The sequence below is a fragment of the Atractosteus spatula genome, chromosome 2, assembly GCF_055471065.1.
Source record: "Atractosteus spatula isolate fAtrSpa1 chromosome 2, fAtrSpa1.hap1, whole genome shotgun sequence".
NCBI classification, from domain to species: Eukaryota; Metazoa; Chordata; class Actinopteri; order Semionotiformes; family Lepisosteidae; genus Atractosteus; species Atractosteus spatula.
The window spans coordinates 19,492,653-19,514,079 of NC_142707.1; the positions used below are offsets into that span (position 1 = coordinate 19,492,653).

Consider the following 21,427-nt stretch of genomic DNA (forward strand, 5'->3'; position numbering starts at 1 on the left):
AGAGTGGCAATTTATATTTTCACCCTTCCTCTATACAGCATTACACATGCTTCAGTAATTCAGCTCAATAGACAGGGCAAGACAATCTATAGGAGTAATGTCAGAAAAGCTGGTAAAAGAATTGGAATCAGAGGTTTAGCCAGTTATTGGGTTTATGGTACTCTCCAGGTAATACTCATACTCGTAACACTCCCTCCTAAAAATTACAGGTTTACCTAATCACCACAGTAACGTGAACAAAACTGAAACTGAATCTAACAGTGTTCTTGGTCACGAGTGCAAAAATTAAATGATTATTATCAATGGATTGAAATAATGCATACTGGACCATATTACAGTACATGAGCACATGTCCACTGCTGATAGGGTTGATAATGTCTTGCTGTGAGGAAAATACCCTTATACAGTAGGTTGCCTCTTGCTTAACTAACCTGCCTTGGTGCAGCCTGTAAGACATCATCTATCTGGACACACTGGAGCCCCTCACCCTAACTTCCTTCAAGTTTGACTATAGCTGTGTGTCATGAGGTCCCTGTTCTACAGGGCATCATGTGTTAAGTACCAGTCATTAGCTAGAGTTGTGAATCTTTAACATTCATTACCGGCTCTCTCAAGAACACATCCGGCATGTTCCTGCTTTCTGCAGATTCTGCTGATAACACTCTGTACAAACTCTAGTTCATTAGCAACTTCCTGGCTCCAGCTGGGCACCAGTTAAATAGTATTTCTGAGCTGTAAGGTGTCATTGTTGAGCCTTGACAGGGACATGACATTCTAAATATTTAAATTTCTGCCCTCGGACCTTTACAGGCATTAGTCAGAAGTGTACAAATTAAGGCATGTTATTCCTCTCCTTAATTTCAGGTGCTGCAGTGAACAATAATATGACTCACTGAATAAGAAGATGAATGAGTGAGTGAATTTTCGTGAATGTACTAAAACCTCTTTTCACAAGTTTTGTACAAAAGCCCAAATATGTACCGTATCTGTCTTTTTGTGACTGGTGTGCAATGATGTTTAAAATTTCTATTCAATCATATTTTGAGCTTCAGATAATAAATTAATGCTGTCTTTGACATGGATGTGTATTCTGGACCCTAGGTTCTAAAATGATTGAGCATTGTCAGGCAAATCAAAGAGTCATGAAAGGATATATGCTCAGGAAACCAAGAAGAGGCAGAAAATAAACTGGTTAGAGCAAAAACAAGATTATGTGACATCAATGAAAGAATCAGGGACTAAAATGGCATAAGTTGGACGTTTACCAAGAATAGCTCATCATCAGGCCAGGAGAATATAGGGCTCCATGTGTCAAAAAATGACCAAGAAGGTGATTTGCTTTGCCACTTTGTATGATGATATCAATGGGTTTGCAAGAGCAAAGTGTGAAAATGTTTTGTCGGTGTACTAAAATGATGGGCATTTCATGGACAACAGGTTAAAGGAATGGACATTTGTTAGCAATGAAGTTAAAATAGACTAATTTTGTAGAAAGCATTTTGCACTCTATTATTACAGCAAACTATGGTTTATTTGTCACTAATTGTTTGACTTTCATTTGAAACGCAGTACAGTACAGTTAAGTCCTGACTGTCTTTGCTGAACCCATATTTACAAGGGACCATGTTTAGAATTTGTTTATTCTCGAAGTAGCACAGAGTTTGACCCTGTGGCTATCTGTAGACTAGGTTTTATGAGAAGGAAATGGTTCTTTCCTCTGAAATGTGCAAAGGGTAGTGACCTGTAGTTTATTTTAAATTTATGTTCATCACTTGTTTAACCTCATGATTCTGTAAACATTGTTAAGCTTTAACTGGACACAGATTATGCTGGAAACTGCGAATAAACACCAAATACAGAGTCAAAATGAGGAAAAGGTTTCTTTAGGAAAAACCTGTGTATCATTAAAAAAAAGCACAAAAATAAAACATAAGAGAGATGTGAAGCACACAAAGAAAGTAAATGAAAGAATATGGATTAAATTTGGTACAGTATACAGTATATCTTCTAAAACCTGTGAAGTCAGAAAGTACTTCAGCCATTTAAACTGAGGTCCTGTCTACTTGGACATTAAAGGTTCCGTAGGACTTTTTGATAGAGTAAGGTTTTTATTAAGGACCCTGCTGTGCTGGCTAAATTCCCTTTGCGTTTATACAATTTGGCATTCCTAACGTTCCACGTTAATCCAATTCATGAAGAAATTTCTCACTTTTCAAGTTGATCTGCTTTGTAGTGAAGCTGTTACGCATGTAAATGCAACCTCAGTAAATAATAATGACAACAAAAATAAAAGACGAGACAAAATCATTGTTAGCATGCATATATTGCTGTTATTGCAATAACACGGTAGTCTGTTTAAACAGCTAAAACTGCTACTGAACACTATTTGTAAAACACAATGCAAAAAGGCTTCGGTTATTCGATTACATTGGAGAAGTGTACTGTACATCTTTAATAAAAAATGTCTTGGGATCTTTTTGAAAAGAAGAGTTACCCGTCCTTATTAATAAAGTGAGATATTTACAGTAATTTGTAGAGTATAATCTAATTTTCAGAATATGTCAATCAGAAGCACATACTGTATTAAAATCTTGTTTTGATTAGTTAAGTCATCTACAATATGTGTTGCATCTGTACATACAAAATTCAATCATATTCACAAATATGCTCATACTTAGAAATTATGGTGAAATACAGCAAATAAATGGAAGAATTGTCTTAAGTTTTTGAGTTACATAAAATTGTATTGAACAATCAATTAAATCAATTAAACAAGTAATTATTGTAGGTGTTTTCTTTCCTGTATATTTTCTTTTAATGCAAATGTACTGTATCATGCCATTCTCAAAGATTCTCTTTATTCTTTCCTTCGGTATGGGGGAACTTTACAAGGAGGTTGCGTTGTTTAGATTATTCCAATTAAAATGAAAGGAACAATAGTTTTGGTTAAGCACACTTGTCTGACAAACTTGCAGCCTGGCTAGGACTGGAAGTCATCAGAACTCCACAACTAGGTGGAATGAGCCAAGGAGCTTATAGAAAAGCAGCAAATGGAAAGGAGGAGGGATGCAAAGCAATGAATGCTGGAAGGCATGTTGATAAGAAGAAGTGTATGTGTGTTTGGGGTCATACGTCTCCCATAACTTTGTTAAAAATTCAGTATCAGTAGTCTACATTTTCCTAGTTATATTGAGATGATTGGTTTTGGCTCAACACACTTTTTTGAAGGAGTGACAGCCTGGCTGTAGAGATAAGGCAAAAGGAATTTCCATAAGAACCAAATGGAACACCATGCCAAAAGGGCAGAATTACTAAGTGCTAACTTTAAGACACAATGGTGAATGGGAAATTCAGTTGGAAATAATAAGTTTGTGTAGATAGTCACACTTAGTTTGTGTGGGTTTTAACCAAGCATTCTTACAGAGGAAGGTAAGGGGGACAAAGTTAATGGGATAATGTACAGTAGTATGGCCATTTGTCTGTGACACAGGACAAAGAGAGTGTGATGGCTGGGAGTCCTACGAGTGAGAGTGAGAGTGTTAAATCATTAATAACAATTGTGACAAGAACAAATACAATAATAATGACTGAAAAACAGCTGGAAAGACAAAACAGAAAGAAGGGGGAAATGAATGTTATAGACTCCATCATTTTACCATAGCTTTAAGATGCAGGAGGCTTTACTTTGGATATTTTACATTGCATTTCTGCAAACAAAAGACTTCAGTGAAAAAACTGTACCTGTTTGTTCTCTAACCCAAGCACACACCAATTCTTCAAACCATCAGTAAATGTACTAGTGATTATCTGACACCCAGTGAGGCTATTTACAACCACTAGGAGTCTTTGGTGCCCTCTAATGGTAGATCCGTGGTCATTACAGTCCCTCTTTAGACGGGCCTGTCATTAGGATCTTTAGACGCTAAAATGACATAAAGTAGATGTCTGATCATGCAAAATAGACAATAAATGTTTTGAAAGGAAACATTTACAAGGCAAAACAACTAAAACAGAATCATCATTAGGTAGGCAAAGGATCCCTGGTTGAATCAACCTCTGAATTCTGTAACTGTTTTAAAGCCACCATTGTCCTCATGGTGGTATCCCTAACCAGTTAGTACTGTCCACTTTTAAATGATCAACTTCATCATGCTGAAAGAGATAATTAAGGCCCTTCTCCTAATTTGTGCCTTTACACAACTTTATCCCTGAGTTGATTTGAAAGCTCCATGGTCTTAATATTTGAATCTTTGCTTGAAAAAAAGATCAAGAGAGAGAATGTAGCAGCAACTAGCAGTCCCATGAGGAAGAAACAGAAAGAAAGGAAAGTTACCCTGTTTTTATAGGGGGAGAGAAATGAAATAACAATGAATGAAAAAAGGTTTTAAATCCTATATTTAGATTAAACTCTAGGTACAGTGTAAGAATACGCTTAAAAACCTACTGTACAGAAAAAAATAAACTGGTATTACCTTTTAAATTTTTTTTTAATCAAAAATCTGCATTTCATTTAACATAAAATAAAGTACAGGGTAAATAATAAAAAAAATAAAATGCTTCCCTGACATGATTGCAATAAGAGTTACTCACAAGCGCAAGATATTATGCAGAAGCTACTACACATGCATAAAAGAAAAGCAAAACTGAAGTAAAACAGACCTGTGGTGGAGAGCGCATTATTTGCTCCACACAATTCATTAAAAGGAGAAACTTGCTGCACGTATGTTTCACGCATGTAATGCAAGCTTTCCTTTAAAAAAATTATTATGGGACCCAGGGGAGGTTGGTACGTAAAGTCGAATTTGTATATCTCACATAACCTGAGGAGAGGGCTATTTAATAATGAATGCAAGCATTCAAATGAAATCTATACCCCAGAGACACCTTTTTTCTATTTTTCATTCTAGTCGAGCTAAGGTGTTTTCTTTTAACGGCTAGGTTTTTGGAATTTATACTGTTGGACCCTCTTAATTAAGAATGCTTTTATTGTAGTGTTTGATACTGTGTAATCTGCCCATCCATGTGTTTGCATCATAATAGCCTAAGAGTTATTGTGACAGACACAGAGGAACAATAATGCCTAAAACTAAATGAAACCAAAAAAAGCATTTTTTCTAAACTACTTGGCACCACATAGACCTAAAGCAGAGTATTTCTGAAACCAATACCTAAGGTACTGTATGTTAAAAAAGATTACATTAAAACAGTTCAATTCATGACTTAAGTATGATGAGCTCAGAACATGAAATACAACATACTGTACTGTCTATAGTATATAGTCTAGAGGAAGATGAAAATCCGTGATCTGTATTACTTTTTCATAGTTTTTTGTAGAAAAAAAGTAAGATATCATCTAGCGTGGTCAGCACACCTCTTCAGAACATCTTTATCTTCATCTTTTGTAGCAATAAAATCAGTTTACCCTTTTTTTGTTTTGGCATAAAGCATCGGCAAACCAAATTACTGTAGATGCTGTGATATTTAAGTTATTTTGAATGAGAAAAACTACTGATATAATATATTGTAAAGGAATGAGTTACAACATGGATGTTCCACTGTTTCCACTTGTTTCCACTTTTATTACTACTGTCTGTCCTTGGGTCGATATAGACAAAGCAATTTACTGGTTTGGTCAGGCAGGAATCAAAAGGTGAGGAATCCTGCCTGAAATTTGGTATATTGACAGATCAATGTGCACATATTTTGAGATGTAATGTCTAGGGATTTAATCATTATACTTCCTGTGACATTAAATAAGTACATTAATTTGGGGGTAATGACTGCCAAGAGGTGGGAATTTTGGTATAAAATAATAATGAATGCTGAGAAAATGACAGGGTGTTTTGTTTCACAAAACAATAGGGCAACTGTCTCTTCAAATCACATCAAATGTAATTAGTAGGGCATAAAAATGAGAGGGTGATTCTTTATATTGTGTTTTGTATGCATTTAATTTCTTTCTTTCTTCTTATAAATGTGCTGCTGCAGACATTGTTATATACCTGGTGGACATTGTAGAGGGGTACTGTAGGTGTAGCACACTACTGTATGTGATTTGTTTATTCTCTGTTTTTGATAGTTGTCTTCTTTTGAATTTATGTTTTCCTATAAACAGAAGAGAAACCTTCACATCTAATTTGTTTTCAAAGCCAGACCTGGTTTCAGGCTGTGACTGAAAATGAAAACATCTCAAAGTCACAAAAATATATTTTGTTTAAACTGTGTAGAATACTTGATGAACTTTACACTGGTTGATGGAACATTTCATTGTTGTTATCTGTTAAAGAGGTTTGGTTGTTGAATTAAATTAAAAGGGCTAACTGATACTCCATCTCAGTAAAACATCCTTTCTTGCATCTCCTATGTACATTGAGATCCTGTAAAGTCCTTGCAAAATATTTTTTCATATGATGCAGTGTTGAAAGATATATTAACAGGCAAACCAGTGTTAAAATGAACTGTAAATCAAGCAATGCTGCTAAGAGACAGCATTAGTGCCCTTAATGTCTGCATGTGAATTCGGTGTGCCTGACATTACGATAAGAGTGCTAGTGACAGTTCTTAGTTGTGAAGATGCTGAAACTGTAGTTCATGAAATAGACCAATAGCTGCAAGATTGTAAATGATTCAAAGTACCTGAATCACATTAAATTAGAATTAGAAACACAAAGTAAGTTAGGTTTGTTCTATATGTTTTGATTGTGACAGTATTTCAACATTTACAAGTATGTCTCTAACAAGGAGGTTCAAAAGCTGTTTGTGGATGGGTTATATGGTACTGTACTTATCAAGCATCAGTATCAGTAAATGCAAAGGCCTTGGCATACATTGGTAGATAGTCCTTAGTTATGTTTGCCTCTTCAGACTGGCAGAAAAGCATCTTTCAGATTGGTGGAATCTTCTGTCACTGTAGTAGGATCATTAATAACCACTTGCCCTACTGTCGCTAGCATTGGTTAAGATATGCTAATATACTGGGTGGCACTGTAATGAGCATTGCTGTCTTGCACTCCTGGGTCTCTGGATTCAATTTCAGACCTGGGGTGCTGTCTGCGTGGAGTTTGTATGTTCTTCCTGTGTCTTCCTGGGTTTTTGCTGGGTGCTCTGGTTACCTCCCACAATCCAAAGACATACTGGTAGGTTTATTAGCTTCTGAGAAAACTGGTGTGAGTGTATGCATGCCTGTTTATGCAGTGAGATGAACTGAGTCCTGTCCAGTGTGTATCCTGCCTTGCGCCTGTTGCTTGCCAGGTGAGGCTGTTGCTCCCCTGTAACCCTCAATTGTATAAAATTCTAAGCAATTGAATGGATATTAATATAATGGTTGTGTGAAAATCCTGGATTGAAGCACAAAATCTTGAGTGACATTGCTACATGGCGGTGATCACCAGTCTTATCATGACGTTATAATTGGATGGGCAGTTGTGAATTGTGTGGTGTTCTTTTTTTCTCCTTTGCTGTGGCTGTTCCTTTCATTTTAAGCAGTCTTCAACAAGTGCTGAACTGTACACCCACTGATAGGGAACATGAGCTGGATTTAGACCCTAATGAGACTGTGTCAGTAATTAATCCTACTGATTGCTTTAATAGTAATCCTGCACAGAACCTAAGGTTCAGAAATCTGGGCATGTGCTTGGCTGAGGATCCAATTGTGTCAGTTGAGTTATGACTGATGCCTCTAAATCAGAATCTTCCTTAAAATGTAGGATAAGGTGTATGAGCCTTCAGTGTTGGCCAGTTCTTGTGTATGGAAGGAGGTTTCATTTAAGCTTTATTTGCTGATTTTGGCAAACCTATGCCTGTCCTATTTTTTAATGACCAAAATTAAATGGTGCGCAAGAGAAAAAACACCCAACAGTGCTCAGTTTTGGCGGCAACTCTCCATGCAGCCTGGAATCCTCCAAATGTTACAGTTCTTTTTCAGGACGGCTTCATATGCTTCCTCAGATCTGGGTTGATACAGTACATATGCACTTTGTCAAATGCTAGTACCATAGTCAAATGGAGTCTTGTTACCATAAATGAATGGACTGTGAAAGCTCTAGCAGTGTCACATTGTGACATTCCTGCCATTGGAATTTCCAGAGCACAATCCTGCACTTCTTCACAGATCAGTCCTGCATTGTCGCACTGTGATAAAAAATGCTAAACCAGAGAACATTTCTTGCTTGCTTTCTTATCACACCTGGGTTTTCACTCTTTTTGCTACTCAGGTGGTAGTTTGTTTCTGCACTACAGTCATATTAACAACCTCACATTCAGTAATTTTACATCCACACAGGATAATCGGTTAGACTAGCATAATTAATGATTTGGGGTGAAAATGAAGGGGAATTAAGGCATGCAGTGTTATGGGAACTGAGTAAGGTAGCAATAAAACCCAATTAATAATTGTTTTATTGCTTTTATTTTGTTCCTGACCTCAATCGCTCTTAGTATTCATTATTATTCTCTTAGTTATTTCTGCTTATAATGTCATTTACCTTGTTGTTGTAGGAAATCAAAGAAATTCTGAAACATCTCTAACCTCTATGTGAATAAATAGTAGTAGGAAACCTAATAGTGTGCACATCTTTTTAGACATATTAGAATTGTCCAATTTTATTATGACTTTTTAGCCACACATATAAATGATTAAAATAAAGATTTTGAAGTTTAAAAATACATATTAAATGAGAAATTGGGTTTTGCTTGGCTTTAGAAAGTTGATAGATCAAAATACGTTTAGAATTAGAGAATATAAAGTGGCATTTCTATGTTAGTGCAGTACGTAATATTAACTGGAACTGGAAGAAATACAGTAAGTTTATTTTTATATACGGACTATATAAGCTGTGAAAATGAATAGATTTCATTCTGTCAATCAGAAATTGTTGGTATCAACCTTTAATGTGCAATTAGTGTTACTAAATTTCAATCATGTATCATACTTTACTCTTTTTATACCACCCCCAGTTTTTACTGAGACTCTGTGCTTTCAATCCTGGAGGCTATATCATTCTGTCCTGAAGTTACTAAAGCCTTTTATAGGCATGGGGTCATAGAGCTGGAATACATGGAATTTCTATAGATAAAAGGGTTACTGTTTGTCACAGAAGTAGCTAAAGGGATTTCAAATAATAATCACATTTACAGTGAACTGATTTCTTTAATACTGTAGTTTAGAAGGAATTGTGTGAACTTCAAACTGTCACAAAATCAGGAATTTTTACATTAAAGGAAACAGCTGCTGTCAGACACCATACAGCGTGAAAACACTGGACTATCTTGTCTGCCTGGGCTAAGCGGTAGCTCTTTTTATCTTTGATTTGATTTAAACACTTTTGGAATTAGGAATGCATTCACTTATTAAATGTGTGAAGAACAGTTTATAAAGCATAGACCTATCCTGACAAATGTTTATCAATCAACTGTGATAGATGTAAGAGTCTACAGTTACTTCTCTATCACTAATGACTTGTTACTGTATATCACATCTCTCTGTAGACTGTTTAGAGTCTGCAGTAAATACCTGTAAACTGTCACATCAATCGTGTTAACCAAATTTTTTCAATTTCAATTTCAGCACAAGGTCCTGACAAAGATATCCTTTAGTCTTTTGCCTTTTGTTAGACAATATTGGCCTCACATGGGGAAATAACAGCAAACTGACCAATTATTTGGACAGAGTATTGACTTCTCAGTTTGAGTAACGTGACCTAATTGGGTTGAGCTTTATATTTGTTAAGGCAGTGAATTGGGTGAACTACAACAAGTCATTGACACAAATAATGTTTGGAATTTACGCAAAACAATTCAGAAATAAAAGCTCTGATGCTTGTATAACAGGTAGAGACTAGGTGTTATCTGTCTTGTCGGTTTTCTAGAACTTGAAGGTGCAAAATTGAAAATTATACTTTAATGTAGAAATAGCATTGACCTTACAGTTGTCTACAATATGTGCCCCTCCCTTGTAGACGTACACCTCAGGATTTTTTTATGCTGATTTCATAATTTCACAGTTGGGAGCTGTGTCAAAATGCGTTGACTGCAAATAAACAAGTAAAGATCAATGTTGTTAATGTTGAAAAATAGAAATAACACAATGTTTCAACTGCTATTATAATACCTGTGTGAATGCAGTCTCACATTTTCATGTTGCTGCGGCAGTCAGATGTGTCTCCTTGTGGGTTAAAACATCTATGTCTGCTTTAAATACTGTAGTATTGTCCGCACATATTGTATGATGCAGTCACAGATTGGGCAGTCAATTACATGCAAAGAGCCTGTACCTAACAAACCTGCCTGTCAGTGTACATTATACACCCAAGTCATCTCCAGTTCCCTAGAAGTGTTTTATCCATTGTGTAACACATTTCAAAACATTTGGTTACAGTCTGCCCATGCTTCAGATTGTAAGGCCTGTACTGTTGGGATCAACGTGCTCTCTGAAAAACATTTACTGTTTTTTTAATTTTAACTTTTATTTCATTGAAATTAAATTACATTTACAATTACCTACAGTATGTATTCTGTCAATTACATCAAATAATTTAAATAAAATGATACAAGGATTTCAAAGGTTTATATGGAACTGACACAATATGAACCTACACATTGTTGGTTAGAAGATTTTCCTGTCAACACTGAACTGAAAGCAGTTAGAAGATGAAAGATTTACCAGAACGTAATTCTGTGAACTTGACCGTTTGAATTAAAATGCATTAGGTAAAGTAAGTGAAGGACATACAGGAAATTATTCAGGAAAAGGCATATTCACAGACCATAGTGAGCCATAATCATTCATGGAGACTAAATTGTTTAGATTTACAAATGAATCAAGTGGTGAGCTTCATCAGTATGCAAGCTGCAAAAGAACATGTAGAGGTTAAATGCTTAAAGTAGAAAGTTGTTTCAGCTATGGAGTCTTCTGCAGATGTGTGTAGGCTGTGTTTATTCTTCTTTCTACGTATCAGCATGGAAATCTAAACTTGTAGATTTATAATAGCCGAACTTTGCTGTGAAAGTGATGGTGTGTGATTCAAAGTTTAACTGAAAATGAAGGAAAAACAACCAAAACCTGAAAAAAAAGCAGACCAGTTCTTGTTTTAGAACAGTTCAAGGTGTCTTCCATCACAGCAAACATTTTCCAGCAAAAGAAAAATACAAGCAATTGTGAAGCATCAGAGAAAAATGCCCTCTGCTGTAGACCTACCTGTAGACAAAATGTTTGTGAGATATGTATAATCAGGCCTTTTTGTAGGCCTTATTTAAACAGTGAAACATCTAAACTCACCCAGTTTCTGTTTGTAATTATAAATTGAATCTACCTTCTTTAAAAGTCTTCACAATCAAAATCCACTATTCCATCAGACTTTAAGAAATCTTTGTGTCATGAAGTATAGGTCGTTCTGCAAATTCAGATGTCTGACACAGAAATAAATATAATAGCCCACTTTGTGTTCTTGCAAGACATCCCAAGATACTTTTACAGAGAAACATATTTATAAATAACTTAAAAGGAACATCTTTTAAGAATACACAGTAAATAAGAATATTAATTATATCTGGTTCTTTCACAACCCTAGAAAGCAGAACCACCTATGCAGATTAAAATTTAATATACAAATATAAAAATCAAACTTAACAGCAAAAGTCAAAACAGCTGTCTGGGGGTGACAATCTGGAATTCCTATTATGTTATATGCTTTTATAGCTGCTTTTTAGCATTATGAAATGGCCAGAACTAACATTTACATTCCCAGAATCTGTAGTGACTGCTTGCTCTTAAAATAAACCATAGCTCTGAAAGGTGTTCCTTGTAAAATATTGTAACACAGGTGGGGGGATGGTCTGTTGGGGAATGGAATTTTAAATGGCAGGACTCTAAATTTATCAGGTGTCAACAGGACTATAATTTAAACTGACATGAAGTTGTGGTTATTAACAGAATTACAGCGTTATTTTAAGGATACAGGTTACCAAAAATCCAGGTCCATTCATAAAGTATATAATTTAGTGTCTTCAAGAGTTTCTTCATGTGTTTACTGTAGACATTCTTGTTCCTTTCAATCTTTATCCCACAATCTATGCCATGTCATCGCGCTAGCAATCCCTGACTGCAGGGGTTGGAATTATTCAGCTTTAAAGTTTCCTTGCATAGCAAGCTGGTATCAGGACCTGATTCCATTTGATTCAATTAAAGAAATTTTAACACCATCCAAGTTTGTAACTATAAGTCTGTATTATGAGAAATTACAGTACTTATTTGGAAAATGTAAAAATGTTATGTGAGCTAATTTTTAATTTAGTTTTTTTTTTCAAACAGAACAAGTCAAATACATAACATTACACCACTGCCAAAACTCTCTTGGCTCATACTGTATCCCATTCCAGATTCCCTACCTATGAGCCTTAAAAATATAGTGATATGGCCATAGCAGATACTGTAACAGCTCTGACAGTAAGGGTCTGAGGCATACAGCATGGTACATGAGCAACATTTCTGAAATCAGCTCTTGTTAATGGTAGTATGTATTCCTTCAAGCAAAAAGTCAACTGGAGTCAGATAAGATTTATTTATGCAGGTGTGATGTAAATACAATAAAATGCTCCTTAATTAAGCCTATAATTGTGTCCTTCATGTAATATATGTAGCTTGAAACTGCTTCTGAAACATTTGTTGAACACCTTTATGCACTTCTGTTTATTTTCACAGAAACTGGTGTGCGTATGTGGCTACGCGGACAGTGAGCTGTGTTGTTGAGGATGGTGTGGAGACCTACGTGAAGCCAGACTACCAGCCCTGCTCCTGGGGACAAGTTCAGTGTTCTCGTGTGGTTACGTGAGTAGCCCATTATATCTTATAGTTATTTTAAAGTGATATCAGATTCTCTGAAAACTCACATAATGTATACTGTTACAACATAGAGACGTATTGGGACTGAATTGAAAATTTTAAAATTCTGAAGACTTTGTTTTATATGCCGTACATGGGTATTCAAGAATGACGTTCAAGAAAGGCAGATTTATTATGATCTGACCCATTTCTTAAATACTCAGTACAGTTTACTTCATTCAAGATGTAGATTTGCAAGTTTGCTTCAGAACATTAATGTGTTAACGTTTGCTGTAAGAAATTCATTTATAAGAAAAAAATTGCAAATGAAAGCTATTGCTGGAATTCTAATAAAAATAAGAGTTATAAAGGCTTAGTTTTTATTTTAATCACTGTTGATTAAAATAAATAAATAAATAAATGTTGATTATAGATGACCTAACAGAATGGAAAGCATCTTTGCTTTCAAAGTGGAATAAATAATGTAATTCAAGACATCATTTATTCCTCCCTGACACTGGATTTGGCCTCTGATACCTATGACTTATGTTTCTGTTTTCTACTTAAATGTGTGCAGACTAAATGTGTCTAGCAAATGTGCTCTTTGTTTAGATTTGCTACATAGGAGAATTATGTATAGTTACAGTATGATACAGGAGTAATTATAAACAATATGATGTTTTATAAAATAACAATTATTACTATGTGGCAGCCTCCTCTTCTATAGAGAAAGAAACAGGGTGCAGTAATGGTATTACTGTATGAATTAATTTTTGCATTTCCATAAGGAGGTCAGGGAAGGATGACCTAGGGAGACGGGTATATTTGAAAACTAATATTTTAGGTAAACAATGTATTTTGTTACATCTTGTGTACCTACTACCTTCTGACCAAATCCTTGCTACTGTAGATCATGTAGAGTTTAATATGGATATGGACATAGATATGAATGCTGTCATGAATCATATACTCAACACATCAAAGTCAAAGGAGGAAAGTTCCTAGTCTCTGGTATTTATAGCACTGAGAAATTGCTTGTCTGATCTGGTTGTGGTGCACTAGATATATATTGTGTTTCTTTACTCTTCAATAAAAACATGCAGAATGCTTGTTTTTCAGCTAGACTTAAATCACAGTTTTATTGTTGAATTGACTGTGTTTATGGCTATGAAACTCTATATTCAGTGATGCCAAAACACTATCTTGTAGCGTTCAGATCATAATGCCACTTTTTTAAAATTTGCAGTAAAGGTGGCATCTTTCCATACTTTACAGATTCCTGTTAACAGCATACTGTATGATGATGTACTGTAATTACTGGCTACTGCTGGCTTTTGCCCTTTTAATGCAAAAAATATTTGTTTGCATGTAACATCAATGGTCTGGTGTTTCAATCTGTTCCAATCTATTTACCACCGTTTCAAACTTCTTTCATTTCTAAAACATGAAAACCACCACAATGACTTATTAAATTCTTAAATGAACCACAGTTCATAGTTGGTGAACTATACTGTAGGTGGGTGACTATCCAGACATACTTCAGACTTCCCATCATTTTATTTTCCTTTTAATTCTTTGCAGTTGGATCCACTTCTTAGAAGGAAATAACACTTGACTTAGAACATCTGTGCATGAATAAAATCAAAACCTTGTATGCCTCTACCAACTTCAAATTGAAACTGAAACCCATAATTCATGGCAGCTTTGTCCTATGGTTACTTGCAAATATCCTCTGGGCAAGAAAGGCATAGTGTCACGATCGCTACTCCCCCTCTTAAGGGCGCTCCAGCCCTTCCTTGTTCTGCCCCATTACCTGCACCTGTTTTAGTTCTCGCCCCACCTTAAAAGCCAGACGCAGGCGTCACCCCGACGCTTCTCATTGAATCCCGTTTCGTGAGAGCCCAGGGTCCTGCTGCGTCTGGCTCCGTTATGGTTTTAGTTTCCTGTTCCTGATTCCCTGCCCCGCCGGTCCCGACCCAATTCTGGTTTTTAATTACTCTGGATGGATCCCTTGGTCTTGGACTCTGCCTCCCGTTTTGTATTTCCCCTTTGGATATACACTTATGTTGTTCGCCTTGGATTCGCTCCCCCTGGACACCTGCACTCCTCGGACACGCCCCCCGTCTCCAGACCCTTCTCCCGCATGACTATTTTTCCCTATTGTGTCTTCACTATTCCGGATCGTGTCGTCCGCATAGGGCCCGGAAAGAACTGTTCCTGACACATAGTCTGTAAAGAGCATAGTATTGGGCCAGAGCTCATCTTGGATACCAAACCATTAACTGGACTGAGAGCATATGACCCCCAATGAATGAGATGTCAGTCTACTTCCCCTGCAGCAATGCTTGTCCTCATACAGCTGGCTGTAGTGGAGTAACTAGGGTAAATTACCTTGCTCAAGGTACAAATCAGTGTTGAATTCTTTTGCCTTGTAATGTAAACCTGAACAGCATATTAAAATAACCAAATTGAATGTAGCTTGCTGCCAACAGAAACAGCTGGTTTGTTTGCCATTTAAAAACTTACAGTAACTCTGGAACCAGCAGGCAAACAGTGGTAAAGAAGATGATGTATAGCTTTAAATGATCTTGAATAGTCGTTGTTTTGGTAGAACGTGTTAGGGCTGAAGACTGTGTCAAGAATGACTATTTGGCATCCATTTTCCAATGACAGCCAGCATGCACATATCCAGCTGGAAATGTTTAATTTCATTAGCCCAGATTGGACTCGCATACTATACTATATAAAGAATGGCAAGGCACTGAATTCCTAAACTACAATAAACCACCACATGGAACCTTAAAAAATAAACTACTTCTAACACTTCTGTTTTTTCTACTTTGTGAATGTGTTATCCTACTGTAACTACTTGTTTTCTGTTCCCTCATAATGGACAAGTATTAGCCCGTAGAAATGAAAACAAGGCTATTCAAATAAGGGGAGTTTGTGATATGTTATTACTGTGAAATATGTTTTCAAAGTTAGTACACAGCTTACAATGTGAAATATAAAATCCAATATAAGGATGATGATCCGTGACTACATTTTTGGAATTACATTTTGAATTTCTTTAGTTGAATGCAGTTATGTAGCTCAATAACAATTGCTTAACAATGACTAATCTATTTAACCATGCAATCTGAATCTACAAACAATTAAAGCCAATTACGTTCAGTACACTATCAGTCTGCATGGGATTTTATTAGAAGAACATGAAAAATATATACAGTATACAAATACAGAACAAAAATTTAAAAATATTTTTTCAAGCAATAAGTTTTTAGCTTCAGATTCTTAATCATATTTAACGATGCTTTTCATCAAAAATGTTATTGTTTACAGCCTAGTATTATGCTGTTCCCAAACTACAAAGACATTTATGGCAGAAGAGAGAATCCCTTAACTCGTTACATTGACATTTCCATTACCAGTATATTTTTTAATTAAGCATTGTACAGTATGACCACTTTGATCAGCTCTTTGGTGTCTTGATTGGAACAATTAGATTTCACAGATGGAAGACAGATGTTAATTTATTTTTAGGCTTGCATGATACATGCTGGCAGCAGAAAGCAAATTTATAGGCTTTATGTGTGCAATAAATTCTTTTTTTAGGTTTGAAAAAAAGGCTACAAAGCAAAATGTCCTTTTGGGATATGGGAAAATGATTTAAGAATGCTAAATTTTCTTTTCTTTTCCACCGCTTCTTTCTCTGAATAAATGCTCCTTGTTAGATTTATCTGTGCTGTGGTGGTGGCTTTGGTTGGATATATCACTGTGGCTAAGAGGATGGTCATTCAGCGCCTACAGCTTCCACATTCCTTTCCTCGGTGTCGGTGGGCCCTTTCCTTTCTTGACTTTGTACATATGGAGCTTACATGGCTTCACAGGGCTGAGGAAGTGACTGTCTGATGTTTAGATACAAACAAAGTTTTACTAAGCCCATTCCTTGGGATAGGAATTATGGCAGTTCTCTGTGGTTTGGAAAGGAACAGATTTCCACCTGTATAGGGGTAAAGCATTGGGAGGAAGGGAGAGGGGTTTCCACTTGGGGTTGGTTCTTGGGATGGGAAGAGGGAAACACAGAGGAAAACTTAATTGTTTTTCTATGTTGCTATTTTTACTACTTCTATCCCAAAAACAGTTTTAAAAAAGATTACAAAAGATACCCAAGGAACATATATATGTGTAAATGTATATCCTTGTACAACATTTGTAAAGAGCAGGATTGATTCACAAACAGTGCTGGATGGCAGTTTCAGTTTGTTTCTTACTTTTTTGCTGCTATTTTAAATACAAAGGTGAATACATTTACTGGAGCTTTACAGTGCACTTACTTGGATGATGTATTTTACATTAGGGAAAAATAATTAGGAATGCTAGGTTCTTTCATTCACTCAACTTTTTAAATTTAATGTTTTTATAGTTTTAAAAGTTTGATTTAGCTTTAGAAAAAAATGCATTTAGAGAACAATGTGAAGTAGTACATTTCCCACATGGGACCTAAAGACATCAAATGAATAAAATGGTTAAAACATACCTATGCAGTGTTATGCATCACTTTTTCCAGAGTGTTTTCAACCAGCAATTTCGCATTTAAGTTGCTCTGGTTCATTTTGAAGCAATATGACACATACTTTCACCTCTGATGTTTTCTTTTTCCAGGTATCGGACCTATATGAGGCCCAGGTATAAAGTGGCCTATAAGATGGTCACAGAGATGGAATGGAAATGTTGTCATGGTTTCTCTGGAGATGACTGCAGTGAGGGGCCTAGTGGAGGACAGTCACACGTGACTCAGATCTCTACTGCCAGGCCTCGTCCTAAACGTCCAGGACAGACCGGCTCAAACTCAGGGACAGTGCAAATTGGAGGAGAAGGTAAAAACCTGCATACTTTAGTTACATTAGTATTATATGTTAATATATACAGTACTATCTAATTACAATACTCAGAATATTGAAAATTGTGGATGTGATACAGTATGTACTGAGAGCCAAGGGAGAGAACAGTATGATCATTGTTGTTCAATGTAAAATATTATTTGAAGCATTTGCTTCCTGTAAGCAGACTAAAAAGGCAGTTCTTTGTTCTTATCAACAGGTAGGAGTGACACTGACAAGGTGAAACAGCTAGAAGACAAAATCCAGAGCCTAACCAAAGACCTCCATGATTTGCAGTCCACTTTGCGTGGACTGAACGAAAAATTCCAGGAGGAGATACGCAAGCCAGGATTAAATGGCAACACACATTTTGACGCTGCAGACTCAGAGATGAAGGACACTATTGATGTTATTCAGACAAAGCTTGATCAACTGGACAACCGCACACAGGCACATGATGAAAAATTGGTAATTATTAACAATCACTTAGCAAATGGAAAGGGAACTGGCAATGAGTTGGACACTACTGACATAAGGGTGCAAAAGAAATTTACAGAGTTGAAAGCAGAGATTCTCAAGGATTTGGAGCAGAGAATAAAACTTTGTTCAACCTGTCAGTTTGGAATAGAGGACCTTAGGAGGAAGCAGCAGGAAGACCATGAAAGGATCCAAAGGCTAGAGAAGCAAATCAGTTCCATGGACCAACGTAACAGGCAGACTTTTGAGAGTATTCAGGAGAATTTGTCCAGGTCCCAGAGCTGTTGCAGTCAAGTTACTGATCTTAGGACCAAAGTCAGTGATATTGAGACAAAGATGGATTCAATATCAGAGACCTACAACATTGTGAATGGTCATCTGGACAATAAAAATGATATCAGAAGCTATGTGGAAGATCTAGAAGAACGGCTGAACAACACAGAAAAAAGAGCTGAAGAACAGTGTGCCTCTGTTGAAAACGATCTAAAAGACTATTTCCATAGGGAGCTAAGTGACATAAGGCATGAGTTCATTACTCATTTTGATGATGACCGAAAAAAGATTTCTGACTTAGAGATTGATGTCAGTGGTTTAAAGGACTCAGTTTATGCTAATGAAGAGCACCTTGAGGAACTTGAAAACCTGATTTCTAACCTGAATGATTCACTGGCTTCTGCGGTAAATAGTTGTGACAAAACCTGTACCAGCAGCAGTGGCTCAGGGACAGGAGATGAAGTAGTTGACACAGTGAAGACTTTGGAGTGGAAGGTCATTGAGAATACAGGAGAGATACGCAAATTTAACGATAGGATAAAGGACCTTTCAGTGTCAGGAGATTCTTTATTTGGCAAAGTTGTGGGTATCAGCCATGAGATCCGCAAAATAAAGGCTTTAACAGGGGAGAATGGTGAGCATTTCAACAGGATAGTTAATGATATTGAAGACTTGGAAAATACGCTGGAGGTCACGTCTAGGAACTGTGATGTCTGCAGTTCCCTGGAAGGGGACTTGATGTCACTGAGGAACCAAACCAATGACAATTTTAATATGTGGAACAGAGATCTCAATAACCTACGAAATCGAATTGATTCTGATGAAACAACCTGTTCTCAAGTGTGCTCAACCTTACAGGAGGAGGTTGGAAAATTAAAGGAAGAGGTACAGAAATGCAGTGGACAGTGTAAGATCATGTTAAATAAGCCCACTGGTGATGAGCAGAGACCATTGGATGGCTACAGTGTCAGTGGGCCATCCAATGCCAACTTCAATTCTATTCAAGGAGAGCTTTCTGGGGTTATTCTGACATTCAGTTCAATTAATGATACTCTCAAAGGCCTGGAACACACAATACAAACGCATAGTAGTGTCATTTATGACCTGAGCAACACTAAAGATAAAATCATCTCTGAGATTGATAAAATTCAGCAGGAGGTCAGCGAGCACATTGAAGACAGCAAAGGGAGGTTCGACCATGTCAGTAAAGAGATTCATCGGTTTGGCAACAATTTCATGGTAGAAATGGGTGACTGCAAGCAGTCATCAAATGCACTGGAAAAAAGGATCACAAAAATGGAGAACCTGTGCGGAAAACTGGACTCTGTCTCAGATAGCCTTCAGAAAATCAAGGATGGTCTAAATAAGCATGTAACCAGTCTCTGGAACTGTGTCAGTAAGCTTAACACCACTGTGACTAGTCACAGTGCCCAATTTGACATCATTCAGAGCACAGAGTTGGATGGGATTAATCGGAAACTGAAAATCCTGAACTCTTCTATGCTCTACATATTCAATGAGTTCAATAACTTCACAAGTCAGGACTTCATTGGTGAGTATATTATATTTTTAATATAATGGGGTTGCAGAACAGCAGCAAAACACTTTTGTAAATAGAATGTATATATAGTACAGGTAACAGCCAAAATAAAGGAAACACCAACACAGAGTGCCTTAATAAGGTGTTGGGAAACCACAAGCTGCCAAAACAGCTTCAATGGACCTTGGCAGTGAATCTACAAGTGTCTAGAACTCTACTGCAGGGATGCAACACCATCCTTCCATGAGAAATTCGATAATCTGGTGTTTTGTTGATGGTGGCAAAAAACACTGTCTCATGCACTACCCATACATTCCTCTGAACCTCCTAAAAGTGTTCTATTCAGTTGATATCTGGTGACTGGGATGGTCATGGTACAGTATATGGTTTACATCGTTGCTCATCAAATCATTCAGTGACCACTCATGCTCTGTGGTTGGGGGCATTGTCCAGTGGGGCAAGACTGGGGAAGATGGGGGCACGATTTCACTCCCATCAGAATAGAAATGCTTTACCATAGGATGAACATGATCAGAACGGTTTTGTATTTATTGGCATTTATCTTGCCCTCTAAGGGGTTGAGTGGACCTAAATCATGCCAGGAAAATGCACCCCCACATCGTAACAGAGCTGCCAGAACCCTTCACCATGGGAAACAAACTCTAAAGCCTGTAGGCGTCTTTTGGTGTGCACCACACATGTTCTTGTCTGCTTGTTGAGAAACAGGGTGTAGTATGACTCATCTAACAGTTGTTCTTTGTCTGTGTTCTTTGCACCACTTTTTATTAGCAAAAGTCCTTTTTTAGCTGTAACAAGATGTCTATGATGCAGCCCTATCATTGTGAAGTTCTTGATGGACTGCACATGAAGAAAACATGCTGCTCATGCATTAGATTGACCTTTCCAGTCAACTGATTCAGATTTGTTCATCTATTTAACCTTGCATATCAAAGCAATGCACGACCAATCATGGTTGAGGAGTATGCACTTTCATCCACAGTTGCCCCTAACTGTTGATGTTTTTTCCTCACATGTCCATGCCAACATCATGTTGGCCACTGTTCCTCATGAAACATCATCACGTTGACTAGCATTTGTCACTGAAGCTCCTGGCAAATGTGCCCCAACAATGATCCCTTTCTTGGGTCTGACCAGCTTTTTTTATACATGATCCTAAGCATGATGGGATGATAGTTGCTAAATTAACTCAGGAAACACACCTGTAAGGAAGCATCTACTTTCAATATACTTTGTATCCCTCATTTTCCCTAATGTTTCCTTTATTTTGGCATTTACTGTAACTGTATATGATAACATGGATTTTGTGTGGTCATAGGTACAGAAATGTTACAGAAGTGTGCACCTTTTGTTTGATTAGTGGTGCACAAAAAGAATGGTTTTAAGGACAGAAAAAAACACCAAAGGGAACAAAAACCC

At 36.8% G+C, this 21,427-nt stretch overlaps 1 protein-coding gene across 1 annotated transcript in view; it reads left to right on the forward strand.

The window, feature by feature from the left end:
- The window catches only part of emilin1b (elastin microfibril interfacer 1b), a 50,119-nt gene that overhangs the window by 21,316 nt on the left and 7,376 nt on the right, over nt 1–21,427 (forward strand). The window contains exons 2-4 of the mRNA XM_088908788.1: nt 12,698–12,823; nt 17,483–17,697; nt 17,921–20,002. Coding sequence (XP_088764914.1) covers nt 12,698–12,823; nt 17,483–17,697; nt 17,921–20,002 — 2,423 coding nt within the window. The remainder of the gene's footprint in view (nt 1–12,697; nt 12,824–17,482; nt 17,698–17,920; nt 20,003–21,427) is intronic.